The 19,134-nt window shown below is 36.2% G+C and overlaps 1 protein-coding gene across 1 annotated transcript in view; it reads left to right on the top strand.

Annotated features, from left to right (window-relative positions):
* Positions 1–19,134, top strand: part of ltbp1 (latent transforming growth factor beta binding protein 1) — a 113,443-nt gene that overhangs the window by 34,789 nt on the left and 59,520 nt on the right. Inside the window, exon 4 of the mRNA XM_056477282.1 lies at positions 11,809–11,954. Within this exon, the coding sequence (XP_056333257.1) occupies positions 11,809–11,954 (146 nt within the window). The remainder of the gene's footprint in view (positions 1–11,808; positions 11,955–19,134) is intronic.

The raw sequence follows: 19,134 nt of genomic DNA, 5'->3' as shown, positions 1-19,134 counted from the left end.
CTGTCCAATTTTGACCATTTCCCACGGTAGTCAAAATTCATAAATGCACATTTAGTCAAATGTTTTCAAACAACCTTGAAACACCATTTTCTACTCAAGTAACCCTTGTGCTGTTGTGGATGTTTTCATCCACTCTGGGGTGATTTTGTTTCTTAATTTGACCATAACGTTGTCTGTGTTTCAGCTAGCCGTAGCAGAATGATACATGGTGACAAATCTTATATTGACACATATTTTGAGAAAATGCGTTGAATTAAAAAAAAAAACCTCAACAATAAGCTCTGGGCAAATTTACTACCCTTTTGTTAATCAAAAACAATGCATTAAAGGCAAATTTGTTTCACATCTCCAAGACTGTGATAAAAGGTGAAAAAGCCCACAATTACTTTTTATATTGAAAATATATAATATTGTGGGGTTTTTTCACAAACTATTTCCTTAAGCCTAACAAAAACCAAATAATATTTTTTTGCCATCATATCGATATATTGACTAAATTAATTTGTGTTTATTTATTTATTTATTTTTTAAGTTTTACACTATTTTTTGCATGGCACTATAGCTAAAGGGACTTGAAAGTGTTCCAAAGCTGTCCTAAAGCTGAAGTGCTTTCACCTCAAACATCTATCTCCAGCCCATTTGGTGGTCCGCAGTTGAGCAGGAAAACAATTATACCCTGAACAGTGCTCAGTTGTCTCAGCTAAACACACTGAAAAAATAGTCTGGGCCACAGAGTACATCTGGGCACAAACCCAATGCTTTCCTTCCCATAATTTACATTACAGCACACATGTATTCACAGATTTATGTCACCGTCTGCTGAACATTCAAAAACAAGTGTAAGAGAATGCTGGATTTCGCATGCATACATCAAATGTGCTGCGTACATCTTACACACGTGTGTAATGTGGTGCTGAAAGCATCCAGTCAGCCCTTCGGGGAGGGTTTCTGTCAGGGATAGTCTTACGCTGTCTGTCTCAGCTGCGGTTGTGGGTGCTTATGCTTTACGTCAGAGTCTTGAGGGCCAGATTTACTAAACAGGAAAAAATTAACGTGCGAGCGAATTCTCATAAAAGCATCCATGGAAGTGGAAAGTTCTGCAGGGTATAGAATTACAGTGTATGAATTAAAGATTGAAGCCATTCATTTCTATAATGAACATCATGATTGGAAGAACACAACAGCTCAAATGAGGTCTTGAACAGGCAGTGGACGTTATAATCCAATTTGACCCAAAATAGGTTAAGATATGCTTTTTAATGGAGTGGTACAGTAAATAATGGCACAAATACAAGTAGTTTGACTTTAGAAAACCTTAGTAAATCTTTAGTAATAATCTTAATAGTACATTTTATGTTTTAAAGATATAGTATAAAATTACTATGAATTTTTTATGATTAATTTCTATGAAAATCTAACAATTCAGCAAAAAAACGTGAGGTCAGGGACACATTATATGATAGGACTGTTTCAACCACATGCACACAATATTTCTAGTTTGCAGTTGCAATTCCACAAAGATCTCATGGAAACTTGCATGATGAAACATGACTATGACGAAAAACAAATATAGAGGGCAATCAACATTGTCAGCCAGCTGATCTCACTTGTTACAACACATTATAAAGGAACTCCTAACCCGGGTTTATGGTTTTTCGACCACCGCAGCTGATCGCGGCCACTCTAGTCAATGGTTGTGTTTACACCAGCTGTGTCGAAACACGTTTCAGAAATGTCCCAGAAGATCTGGGAAGTCCCGGCTCTCTGCACCTATTTGATTGGCGTCTGTTCTGATTTTAATAATGATAATAATAATAATAGTAATAATTACTTACATTTATATGGCACTTTTCTAGACACTCAAAGCACTTTACACATTTTTGGTGGGAATCTCCTCATCCACCATCAGTGTGCAGCATCCACCTGGATGATATGACGGCAGACATATTGCGCCAGACTGCACACCACACACCAGCTGATCGGTGGAGAGGAGACAGTGTGATGAAGCCATTTATGATATGGGGATGGTTAGGAGATCATGATGGACAGTTGCTTGGGATTTTTAACGACCGTAGAGAGTCAGCATCACGGTTTAACGTCTCATCCGAAAGACGGCGCTCACTAAGCAGTATAGAGTCCCCATCAATATACTGGAACATTAGGACCCTCACAGAGCCCTTAGCGACCCCTGCTGGTCTCACTAACACCACTTCCGACAGCAACCTAGCTTTTCCATGTGGTCTCCCAATTTGGTCAGATTCCATGTTCAAGCCACACAGGTAAAATACAAAATAGTCAAAACAAACATAAGATTGAAGTTTAAGTTAATATAGAATTTAAGGATGTATTTGAAATTATTAAAGACCTACAAATATTTTATTCTTATTCATCCATATATTTAAATAGTGTACAGAACAGCAAAGTAGGACATAAGAATAAACACAATACAACGAACAATCAGTTCGGGCAAACCAGTAAACATTTAGCCTTAATCATGGTAGAACCCAAATCAATTAAATGTTTAAGCAAACCATGTCGGACAGTCAGATCTAAGGACTCCTGGTGCTTTGCTTCTGAAACACCGCTGGTGTGATTTGCACCATGCACCATGCACAGGACAGAATCCAACTTCATCAGAGCCGTAGTGTGCCACACACAAGTTCAGTATAAACCTGGCTGTTGCCATAGCTGTAAATCATTGTCAATCATTGACAGAACTCCACCTCTGTGACTGCCATGGTTTAGCTATCTAGTCATGTTTAGCAGCATCTGGCTATAATTGACTTTGCAAATATTTCTTTGAGACAGCCCATGCAAGATGTGAAATAGCAAACCCACCATTACAAATTAAGGCTCCAAATTGAAATTTTCCAAACAAAACCACCAACACATAAAAGGGTATTTAAAATTCTGCATTAATTTTACCCTGTCAAACATTTTCTTTCCAAGTTCAGACAGGATATAGATCAAAACTGTTCATTTTGTTTGTCTCAGCCAGAAACTATGCTATATTTTTTTGGGAATTGTTAATTCTCAAAGAAAATATGGTACGAGATCTCCAAATTCATACAGTAAATGACAAAATATTGCCAAATTTCAGTCTAGAATACCAACATGTTATTTGTGGATTTTTGAACTGCAACAAAAAAATAGAGAAGGAAGCTTATGTTAGTAATCTTTAGATAATATTTACAAAGTACCATATTCACATATGCAAATTTAATAACCAAAAATCATCATCTCATCCTGCTATTCTAAAAGAATTAGAACATTATACGAACAGCATAAAGCAAAGCACTAGTAAAAAAACATTAACACCGTTTTTTTACTTGAAACCGCCATGGTCCTGTAATTCCACAAGGCCCTTACCCTTTCTTTGTATGCATGCTTACACATACTGTACAGTATATTTGTTTATCTTATTTATATTTTGTGTTTTGACACCCCTGACCTTCTTTTTTAGGGTTAGCATGAAATGATATTGGTAAATCATGTTGCATACACAGTTGAAGTCAAAATTATTAGCCCCCCTTTGATTTTTTTTTTTTTTTATTACATTTTTTTTTTATATTTCCCAAATAAAGTTTAACAGAGCATGGAAATTTTCACAGTATGTCTGATAATATGTTTTCTTCTGGAGAAAGTCTTGCTCGTTTTATTTCAGTTAGAATAAAAGCAGTTTTAAATTTTTTAAAAAACATTTCAAGGTCAAATTTATTAGCTCCTTTAAGCTAGATTTTTGTTTTCGATAGTTTACAGAACAAACCATCGTTATACAATAACTTGCCTAATTACCCTAACCTGCCTAGTTAACCCAATTAACCTAGTTAAGCCTTTAAATGACACTTTAAGCTGCATAGAGGTGTCTTAAAAATACTGTGTCAAATATTATTTACTGTCATCATGGCAAAGATGAAAGAAATCAGTTATTAGAGATGAGTTATTAAAACTATTATATTTAGAAATGTGTTGAAAAAAATCTTCTCCTCATTAAACAGAAATTAAGGAAAAAATAAACAGGAGGGCTAATAATTCAGGGGGGCTAATAATTCTGACTTCAACTGTAGGACAAACTACTACAAATGCATGTAAGATTAGCCACAATAGTAAAGCGTTTTCTTTGCTACCTTTTCGCAGCATGTCTTTAGTAAACCCTGACAGAAAGAGGGTTTGTGCCAGCACAAACTGACAGTAAATCTGAGTGTGTCTTACAGATTGGTATTTTTATAAATGTAAATGCCAATAAATGAGAACATTTAAAGTAGATTTGGTGTTTTTGGGAGGAACCCTGTGCATATGGTTGGTGTTTGTGTGTGGGGTTTAAACATATTTACAGACTGTGGCATTTGGAAAGAGTGTGTGTGTGTGTGTGGTTTGTGTGGGTGTTTGTGTATGTGGTTTGGCTCGAGTGCATGTGTGTGTATTTCGAGAGGGTCTGTGTGGTTAGGGTGGCGTATTTGTGTATATGATTGAACTGTTGCAGTGATCCACAGGTGCTGATCCGCTCAGGTTTCTTGTGTTGTTTGGTTTCAAGCTGAAATGCAGCCTGGCAGTGAACCAGAGTCTGGATTCATGGAGCGCTTTGGGTTTAGTGCGGTAGACCTGTCCAGACACCTGTCAGATGAGAAGCTGGGGAGCACTGGGAGAGAAAGAGACACAATAAAAGAGGCACATGTCCTCATCGTCACTGTGGCTGCCAGATCTGCACCTGTTGAGGAAGAGCTTTGAGATACCCGCTGGCATAAAAACATGAGAGATGGTCATAGTGTAGTATAGTCCTCTTGGAGGAGATTAGAATAAGCCAGCTGGCATTCACAGACACACACACACACACACACACACACACACACACACACACACACACACACACACACACACACACACACATTCACACACACACACACTTCAGTCTAAATGTGCAGGAAACCCACAGCTCTTTCCACACCAGATCTGGTAATGCAGCTTATTAGGATGTTCATGAGTGCTGGAGTTTAAATTATAAACCATTCTGGCTTCTTTAATGCTCTTGGCTTTATTAGTACTAGGGCTTTTTCAGTCAACGCCCAAACAATCACCCAGCATCCATGTATTGGGTTGCTTTCATTAGTAATTGCACACAAATGTTCTTATGTGGAGAGAAAAGGTTCTCACGCGAAATACTGATGCATTTAAATTAGGTTATTTCCACATTCTAATGTTTAGAAACGTGAATTCTTAGAAATAAAGAGCAGTTAAGAGTTAGCGTTAGTACACAATCACATGCCCAATCTATTTCCATTTAAAGGATTTCCAAATATATTTTATATATTGTGCAGTTTTATGCAAAAGTTTGGCCACCCCTGATAATTTTCATAATTGCAAGCTATACTGTAACCTGCTGGCCTTTTAAATAAGCAATTTCATTTGTATATATTTTATATCCTAGGGTATAAAACATTTATTTAACAGATGCAATGCAATTTAAATTGTGCAAAAATTTGGGCACCCCAACAGAATAATGACATCAATCTTTTGTAGTGTGACCTTTTGCTGGAATAACAGCCTGTAGATGCTTCTTATAGTCAAGGATAAGTCCCTGAATTCTTGCTGAAGGTATTTTGGATCATTCTTTCTCGCTAATTTTTTTCAGTTCAGTCAGGTTTGATGGGTTCTGAGAATGGATCAATAGATCCATCAATCCATAAATCCAAAATCCATAGATTTTTGATGATGTTCAAGTCTGGGGACTGGAATGGCCATTCTAGAACATTGTATTGTGTCTGAGCATGAATTTCTTGCTAGATCTGGAACTGTGCTTCAGGTCATTGTCCTGCTGAAACATCCAACCCCATAACTTCAGCCTCTTTACTGATTCCTGAACATTGTTCTACAGAATCTGCTGATACTGGGTGGAATTCATGCCACCTTTAACTCTGACAAGGTTTCTAGTACCTGTGCTTGCCACACATCAGCACAGCATGATGGATGGACGCTCCACCATATTTCAAAGTATGGAGCAGGTTCTTCTCCTGGAATGCTGTTTTCTTTTTCCGTCACACAAAGCGCCTATGGTTGTGGCATCTGTCCACAGTATATTTTTCCAAAATGCTTCAGGTTTGTCTAGATGAGCCTTTGCATCCCTCAAACGACTCTTCTCGTTGTCAGAATGCAGAAAAGTCTTCTTCTGCATCACCTACCATTGAGCTGCTCTTTGTGAAGAGTGCTCTGAACTACAGAACCATGTACAATGACATTATTAGCAGCAAGATGTTCCTGGAGCTCTTTGAATGTGGTCTGTGGTTTGTCTGTGATGATTCTAACCATTCTTCGCCTTGGCCTTTCACATATTTTTCTTGGTCTAGCACATCTTTCCTTTACAAGAACTGTTCCAGTGGCCTTAAATTTTCTCACTATATTTTTGACTGTGGAGATAGATACTTGAAACCTTTGTGATAGCTTTTTGCATCCTTCTCCTAATTCATGTTGATGAGTTATCCTAGTTTTTTGGTCATTAGGAAGTTCTTTTGAGTTTCCCATGTTACTACTCTCTAGATCAAAATAATGAGAAGCACAACTGGCAATCAGCTATCTTAAATATCCCTTTTCAAGATTGGTTGCACCTGTGTTACGATTGTTAAGGTTCACTGAGTCACTCAAATCACAAATTTTGCGTTGTAATCAATCAGCATTAAATGACTTCAGGTATTGAAATCCACACAAAACGGAAGGTGCCCAAACTTTTGCATAACCTATTTTTCAGCTTCAGTTTAATTTCACACATCTCAATACTGCTACACTATGTATTTCTGTCTTAAAACATGACATTATCTTGGTTTCTCTAAAAACTGAATGACATTTCAATGCAATCTTCTCTTATAAAGAAAGAGCACATTATTATGCAGCCACAGTGGGCTGTTCAAATCTTTGCATAAAACTGTATATACCGTTAAACATGTATTCATACTGAAATATTACTGTGCAATACATGGTTTCAGCATAGATATCACAATGTGCACATGTGCAATAGTCACTTCGCAGGATATGAATTAGAGTCTGGATAATAGTTGACCAGGAGCCACAGTTCGGAACACATGAGATTAGTTTAACTATAATAGAGGGAAGGTTTATCATCTGCATGTGTTTTAAGGCCTGTGACTGTGAGCATTTCAAGACAATTTAAAGCATTCAGACACAACAAATTACACCATTTGTAACTTTAAAAAAGATTATTTTATTGATTTATTTATTGTTATTTTACATTTGATTATTCAGTTTCTGAATAGACTCCCCAGAAACCATATAGCACTGTTTATTTCACTTCATATTTGCTCTATTGTATTGATCTATGCTTGCATTTTGTGCTTTCCCACAGAATAATCGCAATCTATCTAAATTAATGACTACTTTCCAAATAGAGCAATTGAAGCCAACTGCTGAAACAAAACATCGCAATGTCAGATTTTTCCAATATTGTGCAGCCCTTTTGAATATAAAATAAATACCGTAAAAAAAAAAACTGTAAAATTGGTTTTGTGATGGTAAATTTAATATACATAGAAATTATTTAAGAGGGTAGAAAAGAAATGCATGTGGAAAAGCTTAAAGCACTGTCTTCCTCCAGACCAGGCGGGATTCTGTTCACAGATCGGCTTACACTGATGGTGTGTGAGTTTATAAGCACTTACACAGCTCATTGCTTTTCACCTGTTCAAGAACAGGCTCAAACATTTTATGCCTTTTCTTTTTGTGTGTGTGGTCTGCTCTATGTAGGGTACAATGAGAATTACTGCTGAAAAGCCCAGCCTAGGACATCTTGAATTTTCTTGATGTGTTAGGAAGGTTTATGCTGGTTAGTACTGGAGACCAAACACAAAGCCATGGTTTCTGTAAGCAACAATGCTGGGAACCATATAATGGGGTACAAGGGCATGGACTTTTAATTTCAGCCAGCCAGCCTCAGCGCTTCCAGTCTTTCCATTATAAAATTGCCACGTTTAAGGTTTAACATACTTCACAAATCAGTGATCTTCACTGCCTGATAGATATACAATATAAAGTGGGTCTCAGACCAGACAAGAAGCACTGCATTAAATTTAATTTCCTCCCGCCATGTCTTTAAAATATGCCAGTTTATTTTTCCTCAGTATTTTCAATAGAGTTTCTGCACTCGCCTGTTGATCCTGAATGTAGCGTTGTACATGGTCTTTCACCTCGTCCTACGCTTGAACAACTAAATGAATGCTGAAGTCTATTTAACTGAATATTGTAATTACATTACATCGATATTGTAAAAGGAACATTATGAGATTGAAAATAGTCACGTTAACCCTTCACTGGAAGTTTATAATTGGCTGAACAACACTAGCTGTGCATATACTCCATTGTCAAGTTGGTTTTGTGATTGCTGGTCTGAGTGGAAACCTTAACTAAATTTTTATAATATATTAAATGCTTTTACCAGACTAATTTAGTTAGGTCTTGCTCTAGGGTTGCCTTGTGTTTCTTAATGTGCTGGCATTCACTCTTCCAAAATATCAGCTAGAATACTAAATAGTTGCTGAAAACTTTTTTTATGTGTGCGTGTGATGGTTTATATATGTGCGTGCAATGTGGATGTGTTATTCAATGCCAGAGTTGTAAACTGAAAACTTTAAGTTCTTTGTGTCCTTGTGGTAATGAACTATGTATTAGACTGCAAGAGACTTCAACACATTGCATGAGATTAACAAATGTGCGTTTAAAAATTGAGAACATCAAATGAGAGCTGAAAGACAGATGCAGAAGACAAAATTAAAGGAACTAAACTTTGTTTACACTTCCTTTGTAAATATTCCCATTTTGTTTGCTAGTTTTTGTGTATCTGCTCCTTCCGTTGCTTTACATTGAGCAGACGCCTTTTATACACTTTGTCCTCACATCTCACTTTGTTGTGGACAATAAACCATGTTGTTATGTCTAAAGCGTTTGCTTGCACTGAAAGGCAGTGGTCTGCTCACACTCCCGTTGGTTGTTGCCGTGATGCATGATTGCTCATTTGCATAAAGTTAATCTATGCTGTATCTGTCAATCGTCAAAAGTTAGTCAGGCCTTAAAGAGATAGTTCAATTAAAAAATAACACTTTTTTCATCATTTACTCATATGCACGTTCTTTCAAACTTTGGTTCCCAGAAATATTGGAAAGCCAACCATTATGGTTCCCATTTACTTCAGCTGCATGGATAAAAAAATGCAATGGATGTCAAGGGAATCAAAAGTGATTTGATTACCAACATTTGTCAAATTTCTTTCATGTTCCATTATAAAAAAACGTCATACGGGGTGAAAAAACGGATTACTTATTTTGTTATTGTTATTTTTTTTGTGGGGGAAGTTGGACTGTCCCTAAAACAACAGATACTATTCAGACAGATCTGAGGTCTGTGCTGTTATTCCGAGATGTCGACCCTAATTTAGTTCTGTGCGTCATCGTTTTATGAGGCTTCCCAGCTGGGATTCTCAGCAACCGCATCCCCGTTTTTTTCATCTTAATAGATGTATGAAAGACAGATTAGATTTCATATCCGTTTCCTCACAGCTGTACGCTGTGTTTTGTCTTTAAATTAGAGAGATGTTCAAGACTCTCATGCAGACATAACTGATCATTTTTGATTCCCATAATCTCTTACAGAGTTATTGAAGGAAATTTGGCTGTCAAATTTTGTACACTTTTGTACACTCTTCCAAAAACCAGAGAGCTGACATTTTAATTCAAATTTGGCTAGATTCTGCATCAACAATGGATCCTTTGCATACAACAGTGTTACTTCAGTAATATTTATGCGTTATCATTATAGCAGTCATATTTTTTAGAATGGAAAACCCAATGGACAGGCATCTTCATTCAACAGATATGATAGGGTATATGCAGAAGTATGCGGAAGGACTTAAAATGTTTCCGTAAACAGGGTAAAGTGCTTCCGGTGAACTATATGTTGTTACAAAATCAGCACTTTCAAGGTCTGTTTGCTTTTAAAAAATATTTTTTCCATGCCATGACTTAAAATATGAACTTTTATTTTACTCCAGTATTTGCAAGTATTGAAGTTTTTGCACTAGTCTGCTAATCCTGACGGGCTCATGCATGTAAACGGCTTTTCATCTTGTTTTACGCTTGAACAGCTAAATGAACGCTGCAGTCTATTTAGCTGATTATATTTTAATTACATTACAACATCGATGCTGTAAAAGGAACCGAATAAAATTAAACCAGCAGATTATTGGTATGGGAAGAAGCACTAGATGTGCACATACCTTATAAGTATCTGCACAAGATATTGATGATAATGCTAGCTAAACAAGAACCTAAAGTTTGGAAAAAATATTCTTAATAGTAGTGATGAAATAACTTTTATGTTTTATATTTCCAGTGTTAGTGGTTTCGTTGGGCTTATTTTTATATTTCTAAATAGAATTTTTCATTTTATAATTTTTTTTTATTTTGCCATTTCAGCACTTCACTGTAAACATAATTATTTCCACAGATGTCTAGGTATGTTTTCATGTAATATCTGTATTTTATTTAAATTTGACATTTTTAATTTTCAACATTATTTTTAGTTATCAAATATTTTAATAGTTTTAGTTAAAATTGACAGAGAAGGCATTTCTAAAATGCATAGGAAGAAACTGTATTAAACTAATTATATATATATACTTTATATAATTTACTTTGTAATAGTTTATATAATAATATATAATATGGTGTACTTTTATAGTCTACTACTATGAAAATTTAAATTAAATTTGAGTATTTTAGGGCGGCGTGATGGCGCAGTGGTTAGCACTGTCTCCTCACAGCAAGAAGGTCGCTGGTTCGGGCCTCGGCTGGATCAGTTGGCATTTCTGTGTGGAGTTTGCATGTTCCTCTCGTGTTCTCGTGGGTTTCCTCCGGGTGCTCCGGCTTCATTCACAAGTCAAAAGACATGCACTATAGGTGAATTGGGTACGCTGAATTGTCCATACTGTATGTGTATGAATGAGTGTGTATGGTGTGTTTCCCAATAATGGGTTGTAGCTGGAAGGGCATCCGCTGCGTAAAGCATATGCTGGATAAGTTGGCGGTTCATTCTGCTGTTGCGCCCCTTGATTAATAAAGGGACTAAGCCCTTAATTAATGAATGAATTATATTTATATTTATGAATTATAATTATATTAAAATCCTACATATTTTTGCACTATTTTCATGCTTTGAGTCAAATGTCGCATAGTAGTCAATCATGTGCTTTATGTGAGCAGGATTATTCACTTCTTCATAAATGAACTCAATTGGCCATTAATTGACTCTATTCTGATTTCAGAAGGGAAGGATAACCTACCAGTTAAATAGAAGCTAATCCGTTTTCCTCGGACAGAAATAAAAGAGCATGTTATGTGCTCTGCTGAGTTATGATTGATTTTTGCCCATGTGCTTGCAGTGTGTTTATACAAATGGAATTTTACTGCACGTCTGTGATAAACATAATGAAAAATCACTCTGTGTGATTCATGTGACTGCTGATGTGTTTTGTATGTTACAAATGATTGGTTTCATTTACATGTAACCAGCAGCACGTTTGTGTGCTCAGAGTACTGTGGTTTTCTGGATGCCCTTAAGCAGGTAATTAATCAAAGTGAAAACTGCATAAATTAGAATATGAACACATGAATAAAATATAACATTATTTCAATATGTAATATCAGCATTGATTGATGGACATAGAAACATAGAGGCAGAAATAAAAAGCATGAGAAAAAACAGTCTGAAAGGTATTGTGTTGACATTTTTGTCTTTAATGTTTGTATCTTGCAGAGTACAAAACCCAGTTTCGATGACGATGCACCAGAGTAAAACCCAAAAGTTTTTGGTCCAGCAGAAAAACTACCACACACACACGCAGGTGGGACCCACCTTGAACCGTGCCATCCCACTGTCAGTGGGACACAACCCAATTCATGGTAAGCACAATAGATCTAGAACTGGATCTCTTTGCATGTACTGTAGAGTGTTGCAACTCATCAGTTTTAAGTACATGGATTCAGTATTAAAGAGTGCATTAATTTAAATGCACAGACTTCTGAAGCCATAATAATCAAATATGAACTTTTGATGATGAAACTTTTAATACTATTGTTGTTAAATGTAATGTTTTAAATGTAACTCATTATTAAAGATGTTGCCTAAAATAGGCATACAAAGCCGTACTGTACATTACAATGATTTACACTACCTGGCAAATTTCTTGTCACCTATCCAAGTTTGAGGAGCAACAAATTATAACTTGAATTATAGTTGATCATTTGGTATCAGAAGTGGCTTATATAAAAGGCAAATGCCTCTAGATTATGCTTATTTTTACCAAAATCAAGTATGATCATGCCTTGATTTAAATTATTTAATTAGGACAGAATTTTGACTTTAGACAAAAGTCTTGTCACTTAACAGAAATAATGTACAGTATGAATATTGTGTATGAATCTGATGAGCTTGGAGGACTGCATCCATACATCTCTGCAATCAAATAACTTATTAATAAAGTCATCTGGAACAGCAAAGAAAGCGTTTTTGCAGGACTCCAAGAGTTCATCAAGATTCTTTGGGCTCATCTTTAGTGCCTCCTCCTTCATCTCACCCCTAGTCATGCTCAATATGTTCAAACTGGTGACTGGGCTGGCCAATCCTTTAGCACCTTGACCTTCTTTGCTTTCAAGAACTTTGATGTGGAGGCTGAAGTATGAGAAGGAGCGTTATGCTGCTGAAGAATTTGCCCTTTCCAGTGGTTTGTAATGTAATGGGCAACACAAATGTCTTGATACCTCAGGCTGTTGATGTTGCCATCCACTCTGCAGATCTCTCTCACGTCCCCTTACTGAACATAACCCCAAACCATGATTTTTTCTCACCAAACTTGACTGATTTCTATGAGATTCTTGGGTCCATGCGGGCTCCAATAGGTCTTCAGCAGTATTTGTGATGATTGGGATACAGTTCAACAGATGATTCATAGTAAAAATCTACCTTCTGACTCTTTTCCAAATGATCAACCAGAAGTCAAGTTATTATTTGTAGCTCTTACAGTAGAACTGGGATCGACGACAAGACTTTCTTAGGTAGTGTAGTTAAATGGATTTAAGATGCTCCACAATAGAAAAAATCTTTGTAACCTGGTTATAAAGTATTTACATTCTTTATTGTAACTTTAAATACTGCTTTGATTTCGAAACAAATCAAATTGGACTATTATTATTATTATTATTATTATTATTATTATTATTATTATTATTATTATTATTATTATTATTATTATTATTACTATTGTTACTATTATTATTATTATTATTATTATTATCATCATTATCATCATTGTTATTATTATTATTATTATTATTATTATTATTATTATATTACTATTGTTACTATTATTATTATTATATTATTATTATTATCATTATCATCATTGTTATTATTATTATTATTATTATTATTTTATTATTATTATTATTATTATTATTATTGTTGTTGTTGTTGTTGTCTTTATTATTATTATCATTATTATTATTATTATTGTTATTATTATCATTGTTATTATTAGTAGTAGTCGTAATAATAATTGTAATAGTAATAATAATATATTTTGTGTGCATCAAATCACCACATTATAATATATTTTTATTTCAAGACTTGAGTAATGCTGCTGAATATTCTGATTTTACAAGAAAATGTAACTACATTCTAAAATGTCACAATCATTTTACAATATTACATTTTTACTTTATTTTTGAATGAATAAATCCAGCCTTGGAACATTATAGAACTCTTTCAAAAACATTGAAAAATCTTACAAACCCCAAATGTCATTGTATATCTTGGCTTCCTCTGTCTATAATTTTGACATTTTGATGCAGTCCCAGAGCATCTCCTCCTGTTGGAGAAATTGGAGGATGAGTGACATCAGCATCTATAAATGTTATTTCATGTATCGTTTTTTATTTTTCAACAACTTTCGCTGACTCTACTTGAAGACTCTACTTGTGTTTTTGACGGGATCACACACAGACACACACACGCACGCACAGCTCTGGAACATTCTGTGAGGAGACTGACAGCATGTCTGACTCCCTTAGAAATGTTTACCTCTGTGTCATGTACATGATTTTATTATACATATATATATATCAGAGATAGAGATGATGTTAGAACAGAGCTCCCACAGTCATTAATATTAAAGATGAATATTAAAATCAAGATTTACAGCCCTGGTTGAGTAATGAAAATTTTTGAACTACTGAAGAAAAAGCATAGACATTTCTGTAGTAAGTAGTTTTTGTATGCATTTCTTCAAGATGGCTCTGAAGTCCTGACTGCTTAAAGCAAGTATATTGTAAATATTTGTTTTAGTGATCATAATAAAACTGTTCCATCACAGGTTATTTCTGACCACAGTTTAGAAAATGTCTTAAGGGTGTTGTGTTTAAAATCCTTTCGTCTCAAATATCTGAGGATGAATAGGTATGATTTGCTGAGGCAAATTATTTGGAATTGACATTTCTAACATGTTTTCTTTATATTTTAGCCTTATAGTAGTGTGTAATCTTGCTTTGTTCATTTTTACCTGTGTTTTGATGTTCTCCGCTGACACTATGAAAAAACAACCAAACATTTATCTGTGTTATGCCTTGTTACAAAACTATAAAACTGATTCACTTTTGGTTCTCTTTGTGAAATACTCTGAATAAATAAATAAATGCATATACACTGAGAAAAAAGGATTTGTTGCAAACAAGTTATATGGGTTAAATTTAAACAAACTAATTAAATTTAGTATTGCGCAACTTAATTTGTTTGTTCGGCCCAAATTCAAAATTCAAATTTGGATCATTTTATCAGTGTAGTCTCTATTTGCTTTACTGTATATTTAGACTTAAAATGGAAATAAAATACTTTTAAACGTCAATCATTCATTCATTTTTCTTTGGCTTAGTGTCTTTATTTATTAGGGGTTGCCACAGCGAAATAAACTGGCAGCTTATCCAGCATATGTTTTACACAGCGGATGCCCTTCCAGCTGCAACCCAGTACTGGGAAACACCCATACATACAGACACACTCATACACTACGGCCAATTTAGTTTATTCAATTCACATATATCGCATGTTTTTGGACTGTGGGTTAAACCGGAGCACCCTGAGAAAACCTACGCTAACACGGGGAGAACATGCAGTCTCCACAGAAATGCCAACTGACCCAGCTGAGGCTCAAACCAACAAACCTCTAGCTGTGAGGTGACAGTGCTAACCACTGCGCCACCATGTTGCCCTAACGTCAACTAATGTTAATTAAAACAAATTAAAAAATAAATGATTTAAATAAGTCAAACATAATCTCTGTTTCTGACAACATAGCTCTGCTAAACTACCTTGAAGAATGAAATATAATATTGCCATGAACATATCAGCACCGGGTGGCGCAGTAGGTAGTGCTGTCACCTCACAGCAAGAAGGTCACTGGTTTGAGCCTCGGCTGGGTCAGTTGCAGGTTCTCCCTGCGTTCGCGTAGGTTTCCTCCTGGTGCTCCAGTTTCCTCCACAGTCCAAAGACATAGGTTAAGGTGAATTGAGTAGGCTAAATTGTCCGAGTGTAAGAGTGTGACTTAGTGTATATGGATGTTTCCCAGAGATGGGTTGCAGCTGAAAGGGTATCCGCTGCGTAAAACATGTGCTGAATAAGTTGGTGGTTCATTCCGCTGTGGCGAACCCAGATTAATAAAGGAACTAAGCCGAAAAGAAAATGAATGAATGAATGTATATCAGCACCTAAACATTGTCTTCTTTAATGTACAACACAAATACCGCTTTGAAGATCTCAAAAAATTTCACTACAAATAATAATCTTTATCCATTAAAATGTCATGGAGACAAGGGCTCTATTTTATTGATCTAGGCGCAAAGTCTAAAGCGCATGGTGCAAAAGCATTAAGAGCATGTCTGAATCCATTCTGCCCTCGGCGCATGGTCCAACACGGTTCTGCTCATTCTCTTAATGAGTTCTGGCTGTGTTTTGAGCATAATGTGTATTAAACCAATCATAGTCTCATCTCACATTCTCTTTAAGAGTCAGTTGCCTTGCACCATGACGTATTTGCTATTTACATGGCAGACTTTGTAAGTGGAAAAACAGGACACTTCACTAGCAAGAAAACAGTTAAACACCACCTTTATAGACTGGCACACCCATGAGTCCACAAAGTGGCGCAAATGGTTTTTGCTATTTAAATAATGTGCTGCAAAACGTGAAAATTAGGGTTGCGCTGGTCATAAAACAGCAACAAGTCGTGCCGAACACATCTTCCCTCATTGTGCCAAGTGTACTATAGGGCCCAAGATGTGTCACACTTTACAATAAGATTTCATTAGTTATTCATTCATTCATTCATTTTTCTTCGGCGTAATCTCTATTTCACAGGTCGCCACAGCATAATGAACCACCAACTATTACAGCATATGTTTTACGCAATAGATGCCCTTCCAGCCGCAACCCAGTATTAGAAAACACCCATACACACTTATTTACACACACAATCATACATACCGGACAATTTGGAAGCGGCGGAAACTCATGCGAACACGGGGACAACATACAAACTCCACACAGAAATGCCAACTGGCCCAGCTGGGACTCGAACCAGCAACCTTCTTGCTGTGAGGCGTCAGTGCTAACCACTGAGCCACCTTGCTGCCGATTTCATTAGTTAATGTAGTTGAGCTAAGAATAAACAAAACTAGTCCAACATTTATTATTCATTGGTACACTTACTAATGCATTATCAACATCCCAAATTGTGTTTGTAAACAGTAGAACTAACAATTAACAACTATATTTTCATGACTTAACATTAACAAAGATCAATAAATACTGTAATAAATATGTTGGTCATTCTTAATTCTTAATTAACTATGTTAGTAAATACAGTATATTAAATATTGCAACCTTATTGTAAAGTGTTACCGGCGTGGGAATCCCAGTACAAATTAGCGGTGAGATCATGTTCACAAGCATGTGCATTTTAAACCTCACTTCCATTCTGTCTCTTACACTTTAGCCTCATTTATTATAATTTGCATCGCTGCAGGTCGACCCTTTAGCTATGTTTTTTTCCAAGCGGATCCTCCTGTTGAAATCATATAAAGACTTAAGCATTGCCTTGTGTGCCTTACTGTCTAAAGTGAGTTATTAGCCTCATTTTCTCTGGGTAATTTTAGATAAAAGCCCAGCCGTGAGGGAAGGCAAGAACCAGAGAAAAGAGACAGAGTGAGAAAGGGGGGGATTGAATGACAGGGCGCTACGATAAACAGTCATTGAGGGAAGTGCTCTTCGCAGGCAGGTGAGAGGATTAGATACAGTAGTCCTGTCTGTGAATGAGGGGGCCGGTGGGCCGGCAGAACTAATGTGTAGCATGACATCTATTATCCCTCTTCCTGCCCTGCAGACGAGCAGCGTTACACAACTAATACAGCCAGAGCTCTTGCTGTAATACTAATGCTAGGAGGAGGCTGTGGGGTATTGGGTAACTGTTTTTGCACGGTGTCATGGTCTGACATGCCGTTTCTCGCTGCTTTGAAATTCAGCCAAACCGCACTCTGACTAGATGTCTGATGGTACAGAAGTGACCGGGTTCACTCACAGCGAGACAGACCTTTACATATTGCATTACATTAGTTGTAGGTCACCAGAGACAGCCATCTGACTGACTTGCTGTTGACCTCATGTTGTGTTGGTTGTTTGATTGGATTTGTCTGCATGATGGACAAAAGGAGAGGGAGGGAGGAGTGGATACCTGCAAATGGAAATCTTGATATTTTGGTTGCTGTTACAAAGCACTTTAGATTGAGAGTATGTGTGTCGATTTACTTATACTTTTGGGATAAGGAGAGGATATAAAAAGTAATTTCTTTATTATTAAAGGGCACCTATGATGTAAATCAACTTTTGTAAGCTGTTTGGACAAAACTGTGTGTAGGTATAGTGTGTCCACTGTCATATTGGAGTGATAGAAACCCAATTAGTCTAAATAGGTTAAAATAGGACCCAAATCCCAGTGATTTTGAGGCCCACTGCAATGTGACATACCAACACAATCTCACGGCAATTCGTAACTTTTTGATTTAGTGGCTAATTCATATCAATTCATACGATCTAATTTTACAATACAGTACGATTTGCTCATCACCCAATGATGGTTGGGTTTAGGCGTGGGGTTGGGTGCCACGCCTCCTTTTTAAAATCGTTCATTTTCGTACGACTGAACTCGTACGAATTAGCCACTAAACTGACAAAACGTAAAATACTTACGTTTTCTCATGAGATCAGGCTGGACATACTGTTGGAGTGCAGTTTTCCCTGCCCACCGAATTGATTGACAGGTGCCATGTTTTAATAATAACATGTATAAACATGTCCACAGAACATTTATTTAGCAAATAAACTGGGATTAAAATATGTTACAACTCTCTGTGATTTTAATAAGTTTAAAATGTGTTATCGTTTCAGAAAGGCTGACAGAATGAGCTGTATTTCAGCTTCATCCGAGTCTGTCACTGTGCTGTTTATCTGACTTGATGAATGATGAGAAGCAGACTAGCATGTGGGCACGGCGGGCGGGGAGAAGCAGCTCATTTGCATTTAAAGCCACAGGCTACAAAAACAGTTATAGTATACTCAGACAGCAAAATGGGCAGATTCTGGAGGCTATAATAAATTATCTGATGGGTATTTTGAGCTGAAACTTTACAGAGACATTCACCAAAGACTTACCAAAGAGACACCAAAGGCTTATCTTAAATCTTGTAAAAGGGGTAAAAGAGGTGCCCTTTAAGACTACTTAAGAAAGACTAAATTGATTGTCCTTTACCATACACTATGTTTCTGATATCTAAAAAAGAATTGGCTCATTTGTTTTTGAACTTTTTGCCATTATTTTGAGTAGACCCTAAAAAATGCTGGGTTGTTGTATTACAATGTTTAGTCAAATATGGAAAAACTCAGCGTTACCGTTGACGATTTTTTTTTTAATTAGACATTTTAAACTTTATTGTTCTTGGGTTTGTCCATATTTGAAACCATAGTTAGATTACAGCAGCC

Source organism: Danio aesculapii, chromosome 17, assembly GCF_903798145.1.
Source record: "Danio aesculapii chromosome 17, fDanAes4.1, whole genome shotgun sequence".
Classification (NCBI taxonomy): domain Eukaryota; kingdom Metazoa; phylum Chordata; class Actinopteri; order Cypriniformes; family Danionidae; genus Danio; species Danio aesculapii.
Note: the sequence above shows the minus strand (reverse complement) of the source record. Positions and strands in the feature narration are given on the sequence as shown.